At 47.1% G+C, this 24,352-nt stretch overlaps 4 protein-coding genes across 13 annotated transcripts in view; 3 read left to right on the top strand and 1 right to left on the bottom strand.

Moving 5' to 3' along the window:
- Positions 1–24,352, bottom strand: part of EIPR1 (EARP complex and GARP complex interacting protein 1) — a 579,020-nt gene that overhangs the window by 199,559 nt on the left and 355,109 nt on the right. The gene's annotated exons all lie outside the window — the stretch shown is intronic.
- Positions 1–24,352, top strand: part of COLEC11 (collectin subfamily member 11) — a 361,397-nt gene that overhangs the window by 104,144 nt on the left and 232,901 nt on the right. The window lies entirely within an intron of this gene.
- The window catches only part of RPS7 (ribosomal protein S7), an 838,959-nt gene that overhangs the window by 644,233 nt on the left and 170,374 nt on the right, over positions 1–24,352 (top strand). The gene's annotated exons all lie outside the window — the stretch shown is intronic.
- The window catches only part of TRAPPC12 (trafficking protein particle complex subunit 12), a 99,570-nt gene that overhangs the window by 23,264 nt on the left and 51,954 nt on the right, over positions 1–24,352 (top strand). For all 3 annotated transcript variants that reach the window (XM_050754046.1, XM_050754045.1, XM_050754047.1), the window contains 2 exons: positions 16,654–16,767; positions 19,261–19,399. In XM_050754046.1, the coding sequence (XP_050610003.1) occupies positions 16,654–16,767; positions 19,261–19,399 (253 nt within the window). The remainder of the gene's footprint in view (positions 1–16,653; positions 16,768–19,260; positions 19,400–24,352) is intronic.

Here is a 24,352-nt window from a genome sequence, read left to right as displayed (position 1 = left end):
GCTTTATAATAATGGGTTTAAAAATCACACAAAGCCATGGGTGTTCATTGAGATGGATTTTTTCTACAGGCTATTTTTTACCCTCTTTGATTGTTCCTGTTATTAATAAATGTATACAGTGGTTTGATGTGTGTCATACATTGGAAATACTTGAGACCAGCAGAAATTTTATTAACAGGCCTAACAAGGGAGCTTACGTAAGGTGAAAAATGTATTCATGAAAGGATCTTTACCTTGCCCTGGTCTTTTCGTTCTAGTGTGTCCTAAAATAATTCCTGTTGTCTTTAAGGCAGCGAGGAAAGGGTTTCTGAATTATTTTCCTAAGTTATGGCAGAGTTTCCTAAGATTGTAGTTGACAGGGAAATGGATGTCACAGCCTGGGAGGAGGACGTGTTACTCACTTTAATGGTATCGTGTAATATTCCCTTTGAGTCTTAGATAGAGAAAAGTTATGTACATGCTCTTAGTTACTTGAGTGATTTTTATTAGACTGTTCTTCTCATCATTTGGAAGTTGTGTGATGCCTGTGTTCAGTTTTTCAAATAGACCCTGTATCATACTCCTAGAAAAAAAAGTAAAAGTAATTTTTATCTAAAATCTTTATCTCATATCAAACTAACTTCATTATTAGAATTTTACATGTCATGTACGTAATTATGAGATTTTCATAAGATTTCTTTCACAAAGTTAAAAGTTTTATGTGGTATACTTTAGATTCTGATTTTTAAAATAATTTATTTGCTGCATATTTCTGGCATCTATCATTGAAAATGGAGGTGGGCCACCAGGAAGGGGAATAAGGTAGAAAATAATAAGATAAAAATAGCATAAAGCACACTAAGAAAATAAGCAATTATAATTTCAAATAGCAGGCAGCATGCAATCATAAGAACTGGCTCTGGCTCTCACAGTAGCCAAAGTCACATTCCACCTTGGAAGGAAGAGTGCACGGCATTAGAGCACGATGCTATCCTGGTTCCTCCTGGCCAGTCGTCCCCTCTCCAGCATTTGTCCATTAACCAAGAGCCCTGGCTCTGCTGGTTCCACATCACCTCTTGGACAAGTCTGAAGATCAGCAGGCTGAGGCTGTGCTCTGCTGAGGCTGTAAAAATAAACCTCCAAACACGTGTGCTTGACATGTGTGGCCAAGGAAATGTCTACCATGCCTCCAGTTGGAGGCTTTTACCAGGAGAAACACTAAAGAAGAGGGAAACCGACAAGCCTGTCACACTGGCAGCACCAAGTGGTAAGGGTAGGCAGGACACATTGCTGATGGGAACGTGAATTGCCTTGCAGAGCAATTTAACAATAGCTAATAAGGCTGGGCGCGGTGGCTCACACCTGTAATCCCAGCATTTTGGGAGGCTGAGGCAGGTGGATCGTTTGAGCCCAGGAGTTCAAGACCAGCCTGGGCAGCATGGCAAAACCCCGCCTCTACTAAAAGTACAAAAATTAGCCAGGTGTGGTAGCACATGCCTGTAGTCTCAGCTACTTGTAGGGCTGAGGCAGGAGGATCCCCTGAGCCTTGGAAGGTCGAGGGTGCCATAAGCCATGATCGAGCCACTGCACTCCTGCCTGGGTGACAGAGTAAAACCCTGTCTCAAAAAAAAAAATTTAAAAAAAAAAAAGTTGATAAAGTACATGCTTTGTATAACCTTTGACTCAACAATCCCACTTTCAATTATATACTTTAGAAAAACTTGTACATGTGTGTAAAAAGACATTCAAGAATGTTTGCTGCAGTATTACTTGTATTACTTAGCCAAACATTTTATTAATAACCTTAATATTCAATATTCAAAAGAAGAGAATTATGTTCTATGTAATCAATTAAATGCTTTGGAGCAGTTGAAATAAATCATCATGTAGAACTAGAGCCATATTCATCAGTATGGATAAATTTCAGAAGCAATGTTGAGCAACAAAAGTAAATTACAAAAGGCCATCTACTATGTACAAGCTTCTGTTAATTTTTGAAAACAGGTCAGTAATTCCTTAGCCCCGTCTGCGAAACCCAGAAACCTCTGAAAACCACAAATGATGTTGGGCCACACAACGTGACCTGACCAGACTCAGTCGGTGCCGCCCTAGATCCCGCACGTGCACCTGTTCCCACACCAGACTCACTTGGTGCCACCCTGGATCCTGCACATGCACTGGTTCCCACACCAGACTCACTCGGTGCCACCCTGGATCCCGCACGTGCACTGGTTCCCATACACGCCACCTTTCCTGCCCTGCGTGGTCCGCTGCAGCACAGAGCTCTGTGCACCATGGCTCCTGACCCCTGCCCGGCCGGGGGCAGTCTCCTGGTGACTGTGATCCTCTTCCTGAGGCCGCCACAGCTGTCCTGCAGCCCAGTCCCCTCTGGCGCCACACCCTGGGCACATCACTGTCCCTTGCTCACAACTTTGCAAAAAAGTTCCTTCCTAAGACTCTCTTCAGAAACTCGTGACCATGCAGTAGCCATCATGTCCTGCCAGGCCCCCGACAAAGGATATGATAGCAAAGCCTCACCACAGTGAGGAGAGCCAGTTATGGTCTCAGTTGATCTCCTTTGGTGTGAACAAAAATATTCCTGTGCCTAGAAATGTTTTTGAAATGCGAAGTAAACTTGAACTATAGCCAAATATTTTATATTCTCTTATCAGAAAAAATCGCCATTTGGGAAAGTATAAATTATAAATGGTAAATAGCATGTGTTTTCTTCTCTTTTTTTCCTTTAATGTTTTTCTAAATGATTATACAAAGAAAATCATCTGGCTGGGCACAGTGGCTCATGCCTGTAATCCCAACACTTTTGGAAGGCTAAGGCAGGAGAATCAGTTGAGTCTAGGAGTTCAAGATCAGCCTGAGCAACATAGGGAGACCTTAACTACAGATAATTTAAAAATTAGCCTGATGTGGTGGCACGCACCTGTAGTCCCAGCTACTCGGGAAGCTGAGGTGGGAGGATTGCCTGAACCCAGGCGGTCGAGGCTGCAGTGAGCCGTGATCGCACCACTGCGCTCCAGCCTGGGCAACAAAGCAAGACCTTGTCTTTAAAAAAAAAAAAAGGAAGAAATGAAAAAATCATCTTTCTATTTCCTCTACTGATGTGTCTGACTCTCACGCCACATCTAAATTAGAGATGAAGGGGCTCTCTCAGTCACCTCTGTCCTGAATTGCAGTGGAGGCCCTCCCCAGCTGAGGTCTGAGGCTGGGTCTGGGCCTTGCCCCTTTGCTCCCCCTCCGTGTCCCCCAGCAGGTCTGCCAGCACCGAGTCCTCTGCGCCTCCACTTGGAGATGCAGGTGGAAAGGGCTGCCCAGACTCTGTGTGCCGCATACTCTTTCGTGTTATTGTCTCAGGGAATTGGGTTGTTCTGACTCCTAGAAGATTGACTCTCAGGTTGGTGTAAGTTTGTAGATAGGACTACATGTCGTTTATAGACCAATCGATATTAACCAGTAAATTGCTCACTCTAATAGCGCACACTTAATCAATAGTAGCAATTATCCAAGTAAATCTTTCATATTCAGTCATCTGTGGGAAAATTATATTGGGAGAAACTGTAACAAGAGCATAAACATTTCTGCTTTCTATTTTCAGTCAGGAAAGAAGCCACTTTTTAAAAGATTTACATTTCCCCAAGAGATGAATAATTAAGATGGTAGGCGTTTGCTTTATTTTTAATAGTTGTGATCTAGTGTGAGACATAGAAAACAAGTCTTAGAATATGAAATCATGGCAAAAGCTGAAGGCTTTTTATATGATATGTTTTACTATTTTTAATCATTTATGGAGTACTTTATATTTGCAAAGTCCTTGCAAATAATTTTATTAAACATGTAAATGATTGGTGGTGAGTATCTATACATAGTGGGTATAAAATGAGACAGAAGCCCTTACTGTAAAATATTTCTTACTTGTTTAAAACATACATAAGTATCCATAATCAGATTTTCCCGTTTATACGTTTTTGTACCCACACAAATTCTAGTTGCCTCTGAGGTCCATCAAATAGATAACAAATTGAGGGCTGGGCGCGGTAGCTCAAGCCTGTAATCCTAGCACTTCGGGAGGACGAGGCAGGCAGATCACGAGGTCAAGAGATTAAGACCATCCTGGCCAACAAGGTGAAACCCTGTCTCTACTAAAAACACAAAAATTAGCCAGGCGTGGTGGTGCACGCCTGTAGTCCCAGCTACTCGGGAGGCTGAGGCAGGAGAATCGCTTGAACCCAGGAGGCAGAGGTTGCAGTGAGCTGAGATCACACCACTGCACTTCAGCCTGGGCAACAGAGCAAGACTCCGTCTCAGAAACAAATAAAATAAAAAACAAATTGAGTTCACTGGGCGTTGTATGGCATCACAGAATTGAGCATCAGGAGATTCCATATCTACTGTATCAAAATCCTTTTATTTTTCAGAAAAACCCAAAAACCTTGCTTATGCTTTAGCTGCTGTACTTAGTAGTAACTTACACCTTCCATACTTGTTGTGAAAATGCTGTATTATTTTAACAGCATCAATTTGGTTCCTGCATATCAAACACTGTTCTAGGTACAGAGATGGGATAGAGACGATCCTCTCTGAGGCCATCACTGCGTGGACAGAAGTGGACACGCACACGGTTGATTTCTGACAGGCCAGGCCATCAAAGCCCTGTCTGCATGAGTGCTGATCCATCATTGTTTCTTAATTCACAAAACTCTTTTTTTCCTGCCTTCACAAATAGCAAGTTCCTGTATCTGAAAGAGAAAAGAAAAATGGAAAAAAAGATTGCTTATGTAACCACTGTCCTTTTACATTTCAGTGTATGTGTTATACATATGTGTGTGTATATATATACTATGCATAGTGTACATGTATGAGGATGGATATACATATTTGTGTATATATGCTATGCATGAAATTCCTATGCTTCTATCAGTTTATGTCTTTTAATTATTTATTATATATATATTTAGCATTTCCCCATATTAAAGGGTCTTTAAAAACATTTTAATAGCCACATAATCTGAAGTTATTATAAATAATCTTAGGAGGAACTGTCTTATACAGAATTCTACAGATGTGATTATTTCTTTAGGATAAGTCTTAGAAGGAGAATCCTGAGGTCAGAGTCTGTTCATAAATAATACCATTGTTGTTCCAGATTGTTTTCTGCAGCACCTGAGTGCACCGGCCGTAGCATCTCCTTGCCTATCCTGCCTTGTATCTGTTTTTTTAAAAAATCTAATTTTTTAGGCTAACAATGACATTTGCTTTTTATTTTTTTTGCTAGTGAAGATCAACTCACTAGTAAATTACAATTTACATTTATTTGATTACTAGCATGGTTAAGCATTGGTCTTGTAGTGCTATGAATTTACTGTCTGTTCCACAATTTTTTGTGCGTGCCAAGTGCCACACTAAAGAAATGCTTTTAGAAATTAAAAAGCAATGCATTAGATGAGGCCACTGCCCCAAGGAGCTAAGGGAGAGATAGGCATTAAGAATAGGAGGGTTTCACCATGAGCAGGAAACGCACCTTTAAAATCAGGTTTCAGGTTGGGCATGGTGGTTCACACCTGTAATCCCAGCACTTTGGGAGGCCGAGGTGGGTGGATCACCTGAGGTCAGGAGTTTAAGACTAGCCTGGCAAACCTGGTGAAACCCCGTCTCTACTAAAAATACAAAAATTAGCTGGGCATGGTGGTGGACACCTGTAATCCCAGCTTCTCAGGAAACTGAGGCGGGAGAATTGCTTGAACCCAGGTGGCAGAGGTTGCAGTGAGCCAAAATCGCGCCATTGCACTCCAGCCTAGGCAACAAGAGCAAAACTCCATCTCGAAAAAAAAAAAGAGAGATCAGGTTTGAGGTTGGTTTCAGGGTACTCATCTTGCAATGAGCAAGTGCAGGTGAGCTCTGACGGAAGCGGGGGCGTCAGAGCAGCCAGCCGCACCTTCGTCTAGAACGGATTCACTGTCATCTCCCACTCCAGGGTGGCCAGCTGAAGATTGGGCCGTCATCTGTTCTGAACCATTGATATAATTGTGTTTCCCATGGCCTGTTCTGTTGCTTTAGACCTGGTCAGCACGCTCACAACTTTGATGAAATTAGAATGCCTTTCACACAGAGCTAGGCAAGTAAGTTGATGAGTACAACCTGAAAAGGCCCAACTTAGCCGTGAGCATTGGACACAAATAGGAGTTGTATGACCACAAAAGTAAGGAAAATATACCACGTACAGAGACCCTGTTCATTTGTTATGCAAAATAAATGGTGGTCTTCACTCCCAAAGACCCTTCCAGAAGAAAACAGTTGAACACTTTTAGTGCAAAAGGACAACTCCGGGTTACTGGTAGAACTTAGCTGTTATTTATAGTTTCTCTTCCTAACTGTTTATAACTTTTGTTCATAAAAACTGGCAGTTTCCTTTGTCTAACCACTGCATACCCTCTTTATCTAGGACTCTCTGGTTTTTCTGTTGCTTTTCATACTGCTGTTATTTGTGACAGGCAAAAAGTCGACTCCTTGGACTCAAGGGAATATGTTCTTGGTTTCTTTCATCCTGGGACAGCCAGTCGTCGTCGTTGCAGAGGATCATCTCATTATCTTCATTACTCAGTCATCCCAGAGACCCTTGATGAAGAGCTTTTAGATAAAACATGAGTAGAGTGTCATTCGGCCAGTTCCATAGCACCAGCAGCTCTTGTTGAATGGTGTTCGGTTAGTGAACAGTTTTCTAGTTTCTGAAAAGGTGACACATGTTCAAATATCAAATTAACAAATAATGTGCACGTGTGTGTGATTGAATTTCATGCAGCCATTATAAATCATGTCCCAAGAAAATATTTGAGGATATAAGAAAGTTTGAGTAAAGGATACAAAACAGTGTATAGTTTTTGAAAAGAGACGACAAGGATGCATCTGAGAATACTGCATCATTGTCCACAGTTGACTTTCTTGTTTCACTTGATACTTTACGGTTTGTATTATTCCACAGTGTGCACAGGGATGAGGTGGTAGATGGGGGGTGTTAGCTAACTCTGTTTAAGCAACTAACCTACCTGGCAGTACTGTGAGTGTTTAAAAGGTGTCAGTTTGCATAATCATCTCACCAGCACCCACCACCTTAGCCTGCTGTTTCTGCTGTGTCCTCTCAATTAGCTTATGGTAGTACCCGTTTGCCCTGGCCAGAATCCAAGACTTTTACCTCCTAAATAATTCATATGAGTGTTTGTCTCCTCCACCCTGCCCCTCTGCTCCTGTGCTAGTTCAGGCCTTGTTTCTGTGTGCCTTGTTCACGAAGCCAGCTCAGTATCCTTTTTATCCACATGATACCCCCCAAAGAATTAGAAAACTAGGTACCCCTCAGACATTTTTAAGCTATCTAAAATGTTTTATCATAAATTTAAATGGTTTCAAAGGATATAATTAATTTTTAGCACATAGTATGTTGCATATGTGATTTAATTATATTTCCATCAGCACGTAGGACTGCAGATTCAGCTCATTCAGTTTTGGGAAATGTGACCCACTTGGCAGCCAGTACCCATCGTAACCAGTCACTCAAACCAGGCACGTGTGATCTCAAAAGAAATCTCACTTCGTCGTGTGATCCAGATAATCATGGCAGTGGGGTCCTGGCAGCAGTCACTTCACTCTGGATTTAGTCCTTAGAATTCATTCTCTCCCCTCAAAGCCCCCCGGGTTCTTGTCCTCCCCTCCTGCCCGCCACCCTGGGATCTGCCACTCTGGGGTCCAGCCTGTAGCTCCAGCTCCAGCTCAGCCTCACCCCCACCATCCCCCTGACCTCATCCTCCAGCTGTCCCCGCTCTGCAGTGCCTTGAACGTGCTCTGCCATGTGTTGGCCCGTTTCCTCCTGAATCCTCAGGCATCAGTGCCAGCAGTGTCCTCGCAGAGCTGTCAAGTGTGTCCAAGCTGTGCCGCTTGTGCCTCTGCCCTGTGAGGGACACCATCCCCTCGTTCACGTGCATTGCTCTGTTCATCGTGCGAGACTCCCTGCCCTGTGCCACCGGTCTCGGTGTCTCCCACGCTGGAGTGTCCGTATTTCATAAACACACATATGTGTGCATGTATGTATTTCATATGGACATCACGTACGCTGGGCCTTCATATCTACAGGTTCTGCATCCACGGATTCCACCACCCGCAGATGGGAAACACGGTGAGGTGTGCACAGCAGCCTTTCAGCCGTGGTTGGTTGAATCCACATGTGTGGAACCTGCAGATACGGAGGACCGACTAAGGACTTGAGCAGTCATGGATCTGGTATCCTGGGGCTCCTGGAACCGTTCCCCGGCAGATAGAGGGTCTGCTGCTTGTGTTTACGCATGTGTGTGTATGTACAACCCCCAACTTATGTGGTTTGGCTTAAGATTTTTCAACTTTATGATGGTGCAAAAGCGCTCCCCATTCGGTGGGAACTGTGCTATGAGCACCCACACGCCATTCTGTTTCTCACTCACAGTGAATTCAAGAAACGACATGAAATGTCCAACACTTTATAAAGCAGGCTTTGTGTTGGCTGATTTTCCCAACCGTAGGCTAATGTAAGTGTTGCGAGCATGTTTAAGGTAGCCTGGGCTGTGCTGGAACATTCAGTTAGCTAGGTGGTGCATTCACTCCTTTTCTTTTTTTTTTTTTTTTTTTTCCGAGATGGAGTTTGGCTCTGTGGCCCAGGCTGGAGTGCAGTGGTGCGATCTCCACTCACTACAACCTCTCTCCCGGGTTTAAGTGATTCTCCTGCCTCAGCCTGCCAAGTAGCTGGGATTACAGGTGCTCACACCACACCTGGCTAAGTTTTGTATTTTTGGTGGAGCTGGGGTTTCACCATGTTGGCCAGGCTGCTCTCCAACTCCTGACCTCAGGTGATCCACCCAGCTCGGCCTCTCAAAGTGCTGAGCCACCGTGCCCGGCCTGCATTCACTTATTTACTTTTTACTTATTTTCTTTTCTTTTTCTTTTTTTTTTTTTTTTTTTTTTTGAGACGGAGTCTCACTGTCGCCCACGTTGGAGTGCAGTGGTACAATCTCGGCTCACTGCAAACTCCACCTCCTGGGTTCATGCCATTCTCCTGCCTCAGCCTCCCGAGTAGCTGGGACTACAGGTGCCCGCCACTATGCCCGGCTAATTTTTTGTATTTTTAGTAGAGACGGGGTTTCACCGTGTTAGCCAGGATGGTCTCCATCTCCTGACCTTGTGATCCGCCCGCCTCGGCCTCCCAAAGTGCTGGGATTACAGGCGTGAGCCACCACGCCCAGCCCACTTATTTTCAACTCATGGTATTTCTAACTTACGATGGGTATGGACGGAGCATCTGTGTCTGTCTTGATGCACTGTTTGGTAGCCATGTGTTCTGTATGACTGTCTGTCATACCGAGTTCATCTTTGTACTCCTGTTGTCTGATGTAGGACGTACTTCCTCTTAGGTGCTTAGTTGATGCTTCTTAAGTGAGGGAGTGACTGGGTGCTTCTGTTTACAATATGAACAGCAAGCTAAGCCCGCTCCGCCAGCCCAGCCTGCCTTAAGAGCTGTCTTGTAACAGCTTCGCCTCACAGGCATTCACACCGTGAATTCACACTGTGCCTTCCCCAGGTAGGTTTCTTTATTCCTTTACCCGAAACATCAAGGGCATTCTGTGAGCGTTCCTGTGTGTCTGCGGGGGCAGGTCTGTCCTTGGAAGCTAAGAGCAGAAGCACCGCAGGGCCCCCAGCCCTTCACTGTGCCCTCCCCCGGCCCCTTCACTGTGCCCTCCCGGGCAGCCTTCCTCAGCTGCAGGGCAGATGCTCTGTGGTACCTGCTCCCGCTCCTCTCAGGAGGGCCTGCCTTTCGCCCTCGCTGGGTCACCTCTCCCCAGCACATGCTTCTCCCAAACCGGTGTCTTCTCTCCTCAGCTGCAACCTGCCATCTGCACGTTTACCAGGCACTTTGCCATTTCTGTTCCACCATCTTGTCATTTTTTGTATCTTCTGTCATTTTGTAAAACCCAGCTCATCTGCCTGCAGCATCTCCACGTCCGGCCTGCCCTGAGTGGCTAGAGACAGGTTCGCGCCATCCCTTGGATTTCCACGTTAGTCTGTTATTGGTTAGTTTGTTTCCGGGTCTCTCTCACCCTCTAGGGAGCAGCCGCGGCACCGCCTACCCCCGCCTGGACCCCGCTGCTCGCTGCTGTCTTCCTGCCTTGCCGGCTGATGCAGCGCCTGACCGTGTGCGGTCTTTAGACTGCCCCAGTCAGTCTGTACCCTGCAGCTAGAGTCATTTTCCAAACATTTTATTTCAAAATGCATTTCTCTGTTTAGAAGCACCCAGTTGCCCCTCTTGCCTGGAACTGAAATCTCACCTTTGTGACCTGATGTTGGAAACTTGCCCTGGCTTCTGGGACCTGACCCTCTTCATCGGCCTTGTGTGCCCCGAGCCTAGCACAGTGCCTGGCCCACAGCAGGCGGTCAGTCAATGGCCACTAAGTGAATGGATGAGGAAATGCAGATTTCGCCAGTATTTATTCATTACCTTCTTTGTTCTCCTTTCCACGAAAATTAAAACCTTAAGTTTCTCATTTTTAAAATGATCATTGGCCAGGCGTGATAGCTCACACCTATAATCTTAGCACTTTAGGAGGCTGAGGCAGGCAGATCACCAGAGGTCAGGAGCTCAAGACCAGCCTGGCCAACATGGCGAAACCCCGTCTCTACTAAAAACACAAAAATTAGCCAGGCGTGGTGGCAGGTGCCTGTAGTCCCAGCTACCCGGGAGACAGAGGCAAGAGAATCACTTGAACCCAGGAGGCGGAGGTTGTAGTGAGTCAAGATCATGCCACTGCACTCCAGCCTGGGCGACAGAGACTCTGTCTCAAAAAAAAAAAAACAACAACTGTCATAGTGGCAGGCACAGTGGCTCGTGTCTGTAATCCCAGCACTCTGGGAGACCAAGGTACGTAGCTCACTTCAGCCCAGAAGTGCAGGACAAGCCTGGGCAACATGGGAAAACCCCGTCTCTACAAAAAATACAAAAATTAGCTGGGTGTGGTGACACATGCCTGTAGTCCCAGCTACTCGGAGGCTGAGGTGGGAGGATCACTTGAGCCCAGGAGGTCAAGCTGTGGTCGCACCTCTGCACTCAAGCCTCGATGACAGAGTGAGGCCCTGTCTCAAGAAAAAAAAAGTCATAATAATGCCTACTTTGTAATGTTGTTATGACCAAAAATAATAACAGCGCACGCATTTACAGAGCTAACAGTCCCAACAGTCCCGCAGGGAAGATGTACGCGGAGAGGTTATGAAGGTACCGCGCTGCAGAGCCCCGGGGAGAAAAGCTGGCGTTGCCTGAGCCCTCACCAGGTTCCCAGCATGGTTCTGAGTACTTCACCTGTATTAACTGTTAATCCTCACTAGAATCACGAAGAACTATTAATACATCCGTTTTACTTACCAGGTACCAAGGCACAGTTCAGCAGCCTGGCGGAGGTCAGGTAGCTGAGAATGGCTGAGGAGCGGTGACCTGGTAGTCCTCCTCCCAGACCCTTCCCTTCACCCCGCAACTCCAGGGTCAGCAGGGGCGGCCCAGCCAGTCCAGGGGCCTCTCTGTTGTCCAGCTCTTCCCCCAGGCCGTCTTCTGGCTCTTGTGGGGGCCACTTCTCCCGTGGTCACGCTTGGAGCCTTAATGATCACCCACACCCTACACAGCTCCAGCGGCACATCTGCTGTTTCCTGAGTGCCCTCTCCTGCCAGCCAGCTGGTCAGTGTGGCATCCACACCCATGTGTGGTTCTTCTGCCTTCCTGCATGCCATGGCTCACCGATCTGCTCGCTGACTGTGCCTCCGCACCTCGTTACTTCACTTCCTTCTCTACCCAGCGTGGTTTCCATAATCCATATCTCACACATGCCTTTCCCAAATCCCAGAATGCCTGCTCCTTCATTCTTCCACTGCACACATCTCAGATACCTGCGCTCTTGACAGGTTCAGCCTCCAGCTTCCTCTGCATGGACACCCAGCAGCTGAGGCTGCGGGAGCATTTCCCACATTCAAGCATCGGCAGTGACGCTTGGCAGCGTCGAGTGGATCATCAGCACTGCGGGGCCTTCCTGCCAGGTTGCTCTGGTCTCTCCCACTGCCCTTTTAGACTGTCTCTACCTCTCTCAAGCCTCCCACCCCTCCCCTTCCTCCTCACTTTTAAAAATGAGTGACGTTCCCCCAGCTTTGGAGCCAAAACAGAGTTCTGGTAGCACCTCACGTCCCTAGTCCTGGACACACACCTGCTGAGGTCAGCGGGCAGACTGTCGCCGCCGACGGCCCTCGGCCCGCATGCCCTGACGCCTAGAACCTTGAGCCATGGGTCATCCTTTCTTCCTAATGTGTAATCAGCTGTTCTCCAGCTACAGCCTCCTCCGCTGTGTTTTCATACACTCAAGCACTTGCTTAAACACAGACACGGAGTGTCTCACCTTCTGCGGCCGCTGTTGGCCTTTCCTCCGCTGGCACCCTGGTCATGCCGACTTCCCTGGAGGTTCCTACAGCTGCCCACCTCTCTGCTTCCCTCTCCTTAGTTTCCACAGATTTGTTTTTTTTTTTTTAAGACAGGGTCTCAGTCTTATCGCCGGACTGGAGTACAGTGTCACGATTTCAGGTCACTGCAATCTCAGCCTCCTGGGCTCAGATGATCCTTCCACCGCAGCCTCCCAGGTAGCTGGGACTACAGATGCATGCCACCACACGCAGCTCATTTTTGTTTTATAGAGACAGGGTTTCACCATGTTGCCCTTCGTGAGCTCCTAAGCTCAAGCAATCTGCCTGACTCAGCCTGCCAGTGTGCTAGGATTACAGGCGTGAGCCACCACGCCCGGCCTTTCCACAAATCTTACTCTCATCTGATTCCCGTCCAACCAGCTCTCAACAAAGCTGCTAATGGCTTTATCTGGAACCTGCCGGAGGTTCAGTTCTTCTGCAGGCTGCCTCCTGGCAACGTCTGCTCACTGACCCTCTGGACAAATACCTGCTTCTGCCACTCTGCACCATCAATATAAATAATAACTAATTCACAGTAATCAGTCATGAAAGAATGAAATGAAAAACACATGCCAAATGCAGGCCCCTGCTTTGTTATCACGGCATGCTTTACACGTAAAGTTCTCTGTCACGTGACTGCAGGAGCATCGCCATTCCTGTGCCTCGTCCTCGGGTATCAGTCACAAGCCACTTGCAGGCTAACGTCAGCCCACAGTGGTCCTTGAAGTCGACAGAAATGAACTACTGAGCCAGAGGGGCCGAGACCTGGGAGCCGCCAGCGTTTTCTGTAAAAGGCCATGGAGTGAACGTTGTAGACTTCCTGGCCATGCGGTATCTGTCCAGCTACTGAGCTCTGCCGCGCATGCCTGGCTCTTCCGTGGTTGCACAGAACCTTCTCACCGTGCAGGTGCACAGGACGTGGGCCTCTGGGCTCCTGTGAGCTCCGCCCACCAACTCAGGCAGTAGGGGGTGGGGGGCGTCCACAGGATGTGCACAGATTGCCAGCACCAGGCCCGGCTACTGGAACATCCTCTTCATAGCTTTACTCACGTCTACACAGACGCCTTAAGTTCACCCCATCAGTGCAGGGAGACTGGGGCCTTCAGATGCTGTGGCCTGTGCTCTTGGAAGCCTGCAAAGGCCAGCACACCTGACCCTCCTCTGCCTCCCCTCCTGTGCCACCCGTCCTCACCTTCCCCAGCCTACCCTCATCCTCACCGGCTCGGCCCTCCTCCACCTCCTGCCTCCGGCCACCTGGTCCTTACTGCATCCCCTCGGGCCCTGCACCCTGCCCTCTGCTCCCTGTGCCCCCCCGTGCCTGCTCTCACCAGGCTTTGCACACATTCTGTCCTCTTCGAGGGTCTCTGCCCCCCTCCTCCTCCCTGATTAACTCCTGCCTGTCCTCACCGTAGGGCATGTCCTGAGGGAAGAGGGCCCCAGCCTCTCTAGCAGGACAGGCCAGAGCCTTAGGCGTAGGGAACCGGGAAGGGAGCAGTTATTAGTTGCCCCTGGATACAGAGTCTGCCTAGATGCATATATAGAACTGGTTCAGACTTGGCACAGTCTCTTTCCCTCTCACTCGTTCACATTTGCAATTCAAAGAGAATATACAGAGCCATTTGTATTATATAAAGTGATTATTGCATTGAATTTAGACTAGAGAAGGCATTTGGAGATCATTTTAGTAAATTATCTTAACCAATCTAAAAATGTTTCTGAACTGTCAACCAGAACACAGAAATCCTGTGTTACTTGCTGTAGTGTGGACAGTTTGGGGGAACGTCCACACTTGCTGTAGTGTGGACAGTTTGGGGGAACGTCCACACTTGCTGTAGTGTGGACAGTTTGGGGGAACGTCGATCAGTGGTTCTCTGACTGGGTCCAGTGGCTGCGCACCAGCTAGTGAAGAAAACCACAGACTCCAACTGCATGATGTATGCTCTGGTCTCCTTCTTTCAAAAAGAAAAAAAAATGCTGCAAGATATATTTTAAGAAATGTGAGTTCTCCTGCTAATATTTGCAGCTCGCTGGTTGGTGCCATGGAAGCCAGTACTCACCGTCAGGCTGTGGCAGGTACAGTGAAAGGAAAAGCTCTGAGAGAACGGTGGAAAGTTCACCAGACAGTAAAACACATGCTAGTTGGAGTGACTGAAAAACAGACCACGGACACCACCAAGTGCCGTGGGATGTGCAACCGCAGGACCCCTCGCTGCTGGGGAAGGCAAGGTGGCGTGGCCACTTAGGAGGACAGCTTGGTAACTCCTGCAACACTAAACGCACTCTTACATACAACCCAGCACTGCGGTTACTGCATTCCGCTCCTGGATGTCTCACCCAGTTGTGCCGAATGCTTATATCCACACAAGAATCTGCCCAAAGATGTTGATGCCAGCTTTATCCATAGTTGCCAAAAACTAGAGGCAACCAAGAGGTCCTTCAATAGGTCAGTGGGTAAACAAACTGGTAATCTGGACAGTAGAATGTTCAGCATTTTTAAAAAACGAACTATCAACCCCTGAGAAGACCTGGAGGAAGCTGAGATGTCTGCAGTGCCAGGTCACACGGCTGCTCACTCATAGAGCCTGGCCTGTCTGAAGCTCCGGGCCCAGCACCAGTTCCTTCCCTCACACACAGAGTTTCACTGGGCACGCACACGCCAGCTCTGGATTGATGTAGAAACAGTTTGGGAATTTTGAACAGCATCGTCCACATTTTTAATGCCTCGCTCCTGCCTGGCACTGTGTTGAGCACTTTCGTATATCTTATTTAATTGTCACATCTGTAAGGTGGGACAGATGACCTCAGCTCTGTAAACTCAGCCATTGCTGAGCCTGCAGTGTGAGTGTGAGACCACATGTCAGAGCCCCGGAAGACACAAGCCCCGCTCTCCTGCCTGCAACACAGCCCCCGCCCCCACTGCAGCTGGAATTAGAGCAGGTCGTTAGCTCCTGCCTGAGGAAGCCCAAATAAAGGACTGCAGAACAACCGTAGTGCAAAGCTGACACTCATTTCCCTCCTAGGCGCTTCGTGAGCAGGCCCTGAGTTCTCTGTGTCCGGGCGTGGAGGGCAGGAGGTGTGGAGAGGGAGCAGTGCGTGTGTGAGCTAGTACACAGAAGACGTGTGTGGCAGGCTCTACCACACATTTTTAAAATATGTAAACTCCTAAACTTCTTGTCAGAGAAGTGCTTGGCATGCACACAAAATCATTTAGCTAATTTTTGAGAAACATATTGTTTAATTGTCTGTCTCCCTTGCTAGATCATCCACTAATGAGTGCTCGTTCACTAACCTCCCCGCCAGCCTTGCAGTCTCTGTCAGGCAGGAAGTACTTAAAGCATGTTTACTGACGGGCTACAGAAATGAGGACATCTACAGTATTCAAAGATAGTGCCCATTACCTTGAGAAAAGACAGAGTGAGCATCCACTTTTAGCTTCTTAAAAGGTTTAAACATTCCGACCTTTTTTTCCCATTCATTTCTCTAATGGCTGTCCTTTCTGCATTGCACAAGGGCAAAGATAAACACAGAAGTCTGTACGAATCAGCCAGCGTGGCGGTACCAGCCAGCCCTTCCGTGTTGAAGCCGTAACGTTACGCGATGTCAAAGTATGCCGTGCATTGCCACATGGGCCTGGAACATGTTGTGTTCACATAGTTCATTGATTTTTTCATATTGATAAATTAGAATTATGAACATAGAAAGCCACTTATTTTATAGTCACATGCAGAGCTTACAGATACAAATACATATGTCCAACACATAGCATAAAATTTCCTTATTGATTTTAAATTGACAAATCTCAAGACAATCCTGCTAAAAAGGACGCCAGTCATATAGATTGAGAGAGATGCGGAGCTTTCCAATAAAAAGCCTCTTCCCGATGCTCTATCAGTTGCTAAATGTTACTGTTTTTATGATTTGATCAGCTCGAACTGTATCTCACGCTTGGCTCTCTTATTGCCTAATTACACGTGCAGCGTTGACAAATGGCATTCCCCTCCGTGCTGCCAGCACACTGACCTTGTCATGATTACTAATGGCTGGCTGGCGCTGCTTCCAGCAAGATGAGCAGCTGTGGCCAGTGGCTATGCGTTTGGGTCATGGATTCCACCATGCCTTGCATGTGTGTTTGGTCACATGTTCTGCCATGTCTTGCAGAGCTGCAGAAACTGGAGGGCAGCAGTGGACCTGTGCGGACGTCTCCTCACAGCCCACGGCCAGGGCTACGGCAAGAGCGGGCTGCCCACCAGCCACACGACAGATTCACTGCAGGTGAGAACACCTTTCAGGGGCTGTAGTTTAACCTGGCTTATCACAGTTTGGGGACATGGACAGGACCATGGCCTTTCATGCCAGTAACAAAAAGTATATTTTCATATCCTGCTTCTTTATCTCCTAATTATATTGTATATACTGTACTGGGGCACTGGAATTCTCACTTTGGCCCATCAGGACGCCTGTGCGCCCCAGAAGCACACTCACAGGTGCCCACACTTAGTCTCATGGTGGGACCAGCATGGCTTTGGGTCAGCAGGCAGGTTCGCCTCACGACTGGCAGCAGCAGCTGGCCTGTGCGGGGATCTGGGGCATGTCTGAGCCCGGTAGGAAACAGTGACAGGAGCAGTTGGTTCTGTCCACCCCAAGGACGGAGGGTCCATGTGCCATGGGTTTGCTCCTCCTGGCATATCACTTGCTCTGAAATTAAAAAAAAAAGGAATGCACAAAATAGACTTGTGAACAAAAGGAAACTCATCTGAGAAGAAGGAACAGCTGCAAACGTTGATAAATTCTTACCTTTCCCTGGGGAGTTTTTCAACTGTTCTTCTAGCTTACATGGGAATCCCCCGGGACTAAACAGATCACCAGATCCTTCAGAACTGTGATGAGCTTTGGAAAGGAGCAGCTCTGGGGAGCCCTGACAGCTTAGCTGTTTCCAACAAGCTCCTTCTCCTTCTTCCTCTTCCCGCAAGAGCCGACAAGAAGAGCTACTTTCCCCCATCACCTGTCCATCCACTGGTTTGCCAAATCCTAGGCTGTTTTTCTATCATTCCTCTCCAACCCATCACCACCCGCAGTTCAAGCTCTCACTGCAGTGTTGCTTTAGCCTCCTATATGAACTTAGTTCAAGTTTCTTTATTCACATTCATTCCATCAACTACCTCCAAAAAAACTCTTAAAGCACACTTTTGATCATCTCACTTTCCTGCTTGAAAACTGCCCGGCATAGTGGCACATGACTGTAGTCCCAGCTACTGGGAGACTGAGGCAGGAGGGTCACTTGGGCCCAGGAGTTCTGGGCCGTAGTGCACTTTGCTGATCACGTGTTGGCACTAGCTCAAGACCAATATGGTGACCTCCTGGGAGCCAGGGACCACCAGGCTGCCTAAAGAGGGTGAACCACCCTCCTTTCCAACTAGGTCTGAAACGGAGCTAGTCAAGAGCTGGATAGTTTCCCATTGCCTACCATGCGAAATTTCATCTTCTCGTGTGTGTGTGTGTGTGTGTGTGTGTGTGTGTGTAATGAGAACACTGAAAATCTGTCTTAGCAATTTTTAGTATACGTTGTTTGTAACTGTGGTCACCATGTCTACAATAGATCTCTTGAGCTTATTCCTCCTGTCTCACTGAATTTTGTTTCCTTTGACTAACATCTCTCAAACCTCCGCTGCCCTGCCCTCCTCCCCACCCCCACCCCCAGCCCCGGCACCCGCCATCTACTCTGCTTCTGTGAGCCCAGTGTTTTCAGATTCCATGTGTAAGTGAGGCCCCGCGCTGTTTGTCTTTCTGTGCTTGGCTTGTTTCATCTAACGTCATGTCCCCCAGGCTCATCCACATCACAAACAATGGGATTTCCCCCATGAAAGCTGAGTGGTATTCCACTGTGTGTCGTACCACGTTCCTTTATCCATTCATCCCTCAGCGGACACTTGGTGAAATTCATTCTTCTCATCAGTAAAGTCAGATCACATTAGGTTCCCCTTTTAATCCTAAGTCTCTGGCTGTGCAGCTCTGTAATGCAAATTCCCACCATTTTCCTGAAGGTACCCCAGATGCTGCCAGAGCACGCTGTGCTCTCGTACGTCGTGTTTTGTCCACTCTGTGCCTTTGTCCTTACGTTCCCTGAACGAGCAGACCCTTCCTTAGCCTGTGGCCCCTTGAAACTCCGCAGCCCTGAGAGCTGCCCTCAAACACAACCCATCCCCGCGCTTCCGCTCCTTCCTGCTCCCGTTCCCGCCGTCATTCCCCCGCCCTCCACTAGGCGGCGCATTCCTTTGGTGCCTTTCCGTCTTCATGACACCTAGCACAGTGCTTTGCACACACACCTGCTCAGTAAGCAGTGTTTACTTACTGAGTAAACAGTTATGTAAAACCATTCACATTGTTATTAAGCTCAATAGTAATTTTTTTTTTAGAGACAGGGTCTCACTATGTTGTCCAGGCTGTGCTCAAACTGCTGGGCTCAAGTGATCCTCCCACCTCAGCCTCCCGAGTAGCTGGAACTGCAGGCATGAGTGATATCTGAGAATTAAATATTCAGCATGTTTCAAATGTCGGATTTTATTTTTCATGACCTCACCTCGCAGAGTGACCACGTTCTGCTTTTTTAAACACGATTTTGTAAACATGCAAAGATAGGAAGTTAGGTTAGCCCTTATTTTAATATATGAGAAATTAATCTCTTAACAACCAACTTCATAAGGAATAGCAATTTCTGAACTGGATATATATAGATAACCTATTGTTTCCATTGTATTTTGTTTTTAGCTCTGGTTTGTGAGGCTGGCACTACTAGTGAAGTTGGGCCTTTTCCAGAATGCTGAGATGGAATTTGAACCCTTTGGAAATCTTGATCAGCCAGACCTTTATTACGAGTACTACCCACACGTGTACCCTGGGCGCAGGGGTAAGGCCATGGTATTTAATATTTGTACATTTGTATGTGTTTTGCTCTGGTTTGCTTTGATTTATACATAATTTGGTAGCCTCAGTTTTCCTTATTTATCCAGTCTCGAAAAAAATCAGATAAGTACCTAGCAACAAGCCTTGACTTACAGAATGCTCCCACTCAGATTTACCGAAACATTGACCTGGAGGTGCTCCCTGGTGTGTCTGTCTGTACATTTAGCAGCCGTGTATCTAGCACCTGGTGTGTCAAGGCAGCATGATGTGGTGCAGGGCCCGGGTGGTAGACGTCTGAGCTGTGCTCCACAGGGAAGAACCGTCCCATCTCGGGACCTGATGCACAGAGAAGCAGAGCAGTGAAACCAAACGTGTCCGTGCCATGTGGCACACGCCGCGACATTTTCCATTCGTCTCTATTCTTATTTAATTTATTTTAAAAATCTGGTTGTGACTCACCCTTTGGGTCACAGTCACGACCATGGTTTGGAAAACACTAGGCTATAGCATAGGGTAGTTCTAGGAGAGTGACAGGAAATCAACAGTTGGGAAGGGAGAAGACGGGTTACGGAGAGCCTTCTACAGCACTGGGAGCCTTGTGCAATGTGTGTCTCTTGGTGAAGAACCTTATAAATATGTTTGAAGCCCCTCATATGTTCTTAAATAGAAAACAGTCCTGGCAGGATGTCTCATGAGGGCGGTGTAAGCAGCTGTTGAAAGCCCAGGCCCTGTTGTCAGGCATCCCCAGTTACATCCTGGTTACATCACTGACTCGTGTAGCCTTGGGGGAGTTATCTGACCTCTCTGTGCCCCAGTGTCCTTATCAGTAAAACAGATATGCCAATCCTGCTTGCTTCCTGGATTGTCCTGAAGATTAAATGATGTCAGTGTAAGTTGCTTGGAATAGTGGCTGCTCTCTAGTACCAGCTGTATTTGCCAGTTTTCTTACTGTCTTCTGAATGTATCAGTGACACGGGAGAGTCTCGCACTGCCGCGTTTTGCAGGCTCGATTGTCAGCATTTGTTGGCTGTGGCAGTGGAGCTACGGAGAATGGTCCTAGGTGTCAGGAAATGCAGAGCCTGATCGGAGGTAGAAAATATTTAAAACCAGCAGTACAAGACATGCAAAGGCCTGATTAATAATAAAATAATAATTCCTATAGAAGGCTCAGAAAATTTAAATAAACATTCTATTTAACTTAGTTGATACTAGTAAGTAAATAGATGAACTAAAAAGGCTAGAAGTAAAAACAAATCTTTCATCTTTGTGTGTTGTTTTTTGCTTAAAACTCAGCTCTGTTTCTTTGGAGGGGCATAGGAACGAATGCAGACGCCGGCTTTCTTTATTCCCCATGCTCTCTCCTTTATCATCTTTACCTTCCTCCAGGTAGGACGGGAGGGAATTGGTCCATATTGCTCTGAGTTATCCCAGAATTGATGGAGATTTTTATCATTTTTAGTATAAAATATTTTTTGACCTTTAGTCTCACTGGTATTAAAATTGTTTATTCCTTCTGACTAAGGGAATTTGCCCCTTGTAGAAAAGAAAAAAATGGAAAGGGTAACTAAGATAGGGCATAAATCAGAGAGATCGTCTTGATGGGGCTGGCTTGATTTCATGGAAGTGAACCAGCCAATCTAGGTAGCCACAGAGTGAGGAAGGACCAGCAACAACACTGTCGCTCTCGGACATAGGACTCCGTGTCATCCAGGGACGTAGATGCCAGTCCTTAATGTGCGACACTTCCTGCCCACCCACTGGCCTGTCCAGTCCTGCTAGCCTTCCACGTGACCAGGAGGAACAGACCAAAGCCAGGACCGCTTGATGGTGCGTGTTCAGGAGCTCTGTCTGCCGTGGCGTGGCCAACAGGTGGCGGAAGTGGGGCCAGAGGGGTCTCGGGAACTTGCTGAAGGACCCTCACTGGTGTTGCTGGCCAAGCAGGCCTTCTGTCCCCAGGAGTCTGGCTTTTGCGGCCGTGAGTTGGATAAAGATGTCTTGACTTCTTCTCTGGGGTCTTCTTCCCTGGGGGCTTCTCCCTCGGGGTCTTCTCCCGCACTCCAGCCAGGAAGCTGCCCGGTGGTCGTGAGCACTGTCCTGGAGGAGCAGGGCTTTATCCGTCCCCTCTCCCCAGGAGTAAGTCTCATCTACGTCCCTCTCAAAGTTCCGTCCAGTCTGCTTGTAGGTGGTTCCCTCAACCACTCATGAGTTTGGAGAGATACAGCCATTGCTGGTCGTTCCAGGGATACTGTTCTACCTTGTAAATTAACTGGGCTCCCTGATTCTGTCATGTCCCTTTCTTGTCTCCACTTCGTCACCAATTTGAGGGTCATCTTTTCCATGTAAGACCAAATTTCCAGCCCAGAAAGAATGGGGAGGCTGTCACTTGGTAGGTTGTGAAGAAAAGATGGAAAGGTTAAAGGCGTTGTTAATTGGGGAAGTTTGAGGGTGTTTCTATTGAATCAGTTATGCCTGGTAGCTATCATAGTCAAGAAACGGCTGCTTTCCTATTTCTTATAAGGATTCGCTTTGTTTTCCCCTGGCATAAATAAAACCATTCCTTCCCCCTCTGCCTGACTGCAGCCTGAGCATCTCCTCCAACCCCGCCCTTCCCACGTCGTTCATAGTCCCGGGACGGGGCTGGACCCAGGTCTGTGGGACTCTGCCTGGGCTGGGGACTGGGACTGGGACTTGACAGCTGATTTTTTTTAGGCATTTTGTCTGCTGCTAACAGAAAACTCAGGGCCTTGAGCACACAGGCCTTAATTGAAACCACCAGATACCCTGAAGGGCAGAGCTGCACCAAGTGCTCTGGTTTCTTTTCCTACTGAGGTCCGTGTGAATTATAGATTCAAAATGACTCCTCTTACATCACCTGCTTCTGAATTTATGACAGGTGTTTAAGAATGAGTGTGACTGAGAGGCAGATATTTCCTATGATGACCAAATAAACATCTCCAGCTCGGCTGGGCACAGTGGCTAATGCCTGTAATCCCAGCACTTTGGAAGGCCGTGAAGATCTCAAGATCTCTTGAGGCCAGAAGTTCGAGACCAGCCTGGCCAAAATGGTGAAACCCTGTCTCTACTAAAAATACAAAAAATTAGCCAGACACGGTGGTGCACACCTGTCATACCAGCTACTCAGGAGGCTGATACACAAGAATCTCTTCAACCCAGGAGGCGGAGGTTGTCGTGAGCCAAGATCGTACCACTGCACTCCAGCCTGAGTGACGGAGTAAGACTCTGTCTCACCAAAAAAAAAAAAAAAAAAAAAGCTCTAGCTCCCACTGGTCTCTAACCTTTACCTCTGGCCGCTCAGGAAGGCCCAGCCTCGCCTTGCGCATCCTATTTACAGCATGCCGAAGGCTCCGTAGCACGGTGTGCCCGTCTCTCAGGAGAGGATGTTGGTGGAAATGACACTGAGTGCCATTGAAGAATATCAAAATCTGTGGATGTAGGTGGAGAACTACCTGTCATCTTTCCTCCTCATTTTGAGGACATTTTTTCCTAAGGATGTTCAGTCAAGCCTAGAAAACATGGCTTTGATTCTTCCTGAAATTAAATTGCACTGGTAAATGGATAAAGAGAAGATAGCAGCTACGCATCATTAAGCAGCTAATTTAAATTATGAAATAGACATAAATCATACATACATTTTAGCAAAAGTGTATTAACATTCATCCTCAATAATATGCTGGATGTTTACTAATTTTTCTTCCCATTTTGTGGTGTAACAAAGCATAAATGTAAGATTTTGATTCATTCACTTCATTTTAGCTTGCAATATATAAGCAAAGCAAGTTGTTAAAATGTGCTTTAAAAGGAGGCTATAATTATAAAAACAACTTTTATGAATGAGCTTTAATATATTTCATGTAAATATTGGGCGTAATTTTTGCCCATTCAGGATATTCATAACAAGACATGTAATGAATCGTGTGTAAAAATCATGAAGGTTTTTTAAAAAAAATTCATCCAAGAAGGGAACAGTATTATGGTTGATGTATTTATGTGTCATATCTCGCAATTTCAGTCAGTTGCTTTCAGCCCCCCCCAAAGCCCAGCCCCATTTGTGACCCTAGTGCTGTCTTTCTCTTGGTTGTCTGGACGCTCCCTCCTGCGCACGGGAAGAATCCTCAGGACACAGTCATGGGGCCCACCCAGCCCTGCGCCCCCGGAGCTGAGGTCTGTGCGGTTCTGGGTGGGACCCCCAAAACCACAAGAAGCCCAGATAGCGCTGACTCTGACCTGGGTGTCCTCTCTTTATCTTCCTTTCTTGCTCCTCAATCTCCACCCCCTTTTCCTCTGTTCCTCTTCTACTGCATTCATTGCTTCTTCCCCTCTCAGACCCTACGCCCATCCCTAGAACCCAGGGCCCAGCTTCCTCCATCCCCAGAACCCGGGCCGCAGGCGGTGGAGTGGAAGCTGCTTGCATCAAGCCTTTTGTCGCAGTTCATTTCATGGGTTGTGGGGCAGTCATTGAAAGCTCAGATTTGTGTTCAGAAGCCAACTGGCTGGGGGTTGTGAGCAGATTGTCCACATCTTTTCATTCACTGGAAGTCCTCTGTGTCCCTGCAGGACACACTTAAAGACTGTGTGGCTTTAGTTCCCTGAGACTTCACACATAACTTGGCAACTGAGCTCTTCTGTCTAGAATTGTCATGCGGCTTCAGGAAATTCAGAAGATCGGTGTTGGTCATACTGGTAGAAGATGTCAAAACAAGAAGAATAAAAATAGTGTGCAGAAAACTTGCTCATAGCCACTGTCTTATCGCTGAAAACTGAACTTCACTTGCATAGTAATACCCTGTATCATGCATCTCCAGGGACAGAGAAAAAGATAAATATATCTTAAAGTTGCCTTTCCTATTCGTATTTCTCTGATTTTGAAACAGAAGTTCCCTATCCGTGAATTCTTCAGATGGTTGAGGTAGAGTACTCTTTCATTGCACAGGATGCC

Source organism: Macaca thibetana, chromosome 13, assembly GCF_024542745.1.
Source record: "Macaca thibetana thibetana isolate TM-01 chromosome 13, ASM2454274v1, whole genome shotgun sequence".
NCBI lineage: Eukaryota > Metazoa > Chordata > Mammalia > Primates > Cercopithecidae > Macaca > Macaca thibetana.
This window is presented reverse-complemented; position numbering and strand designations above follow the sequence as displayed.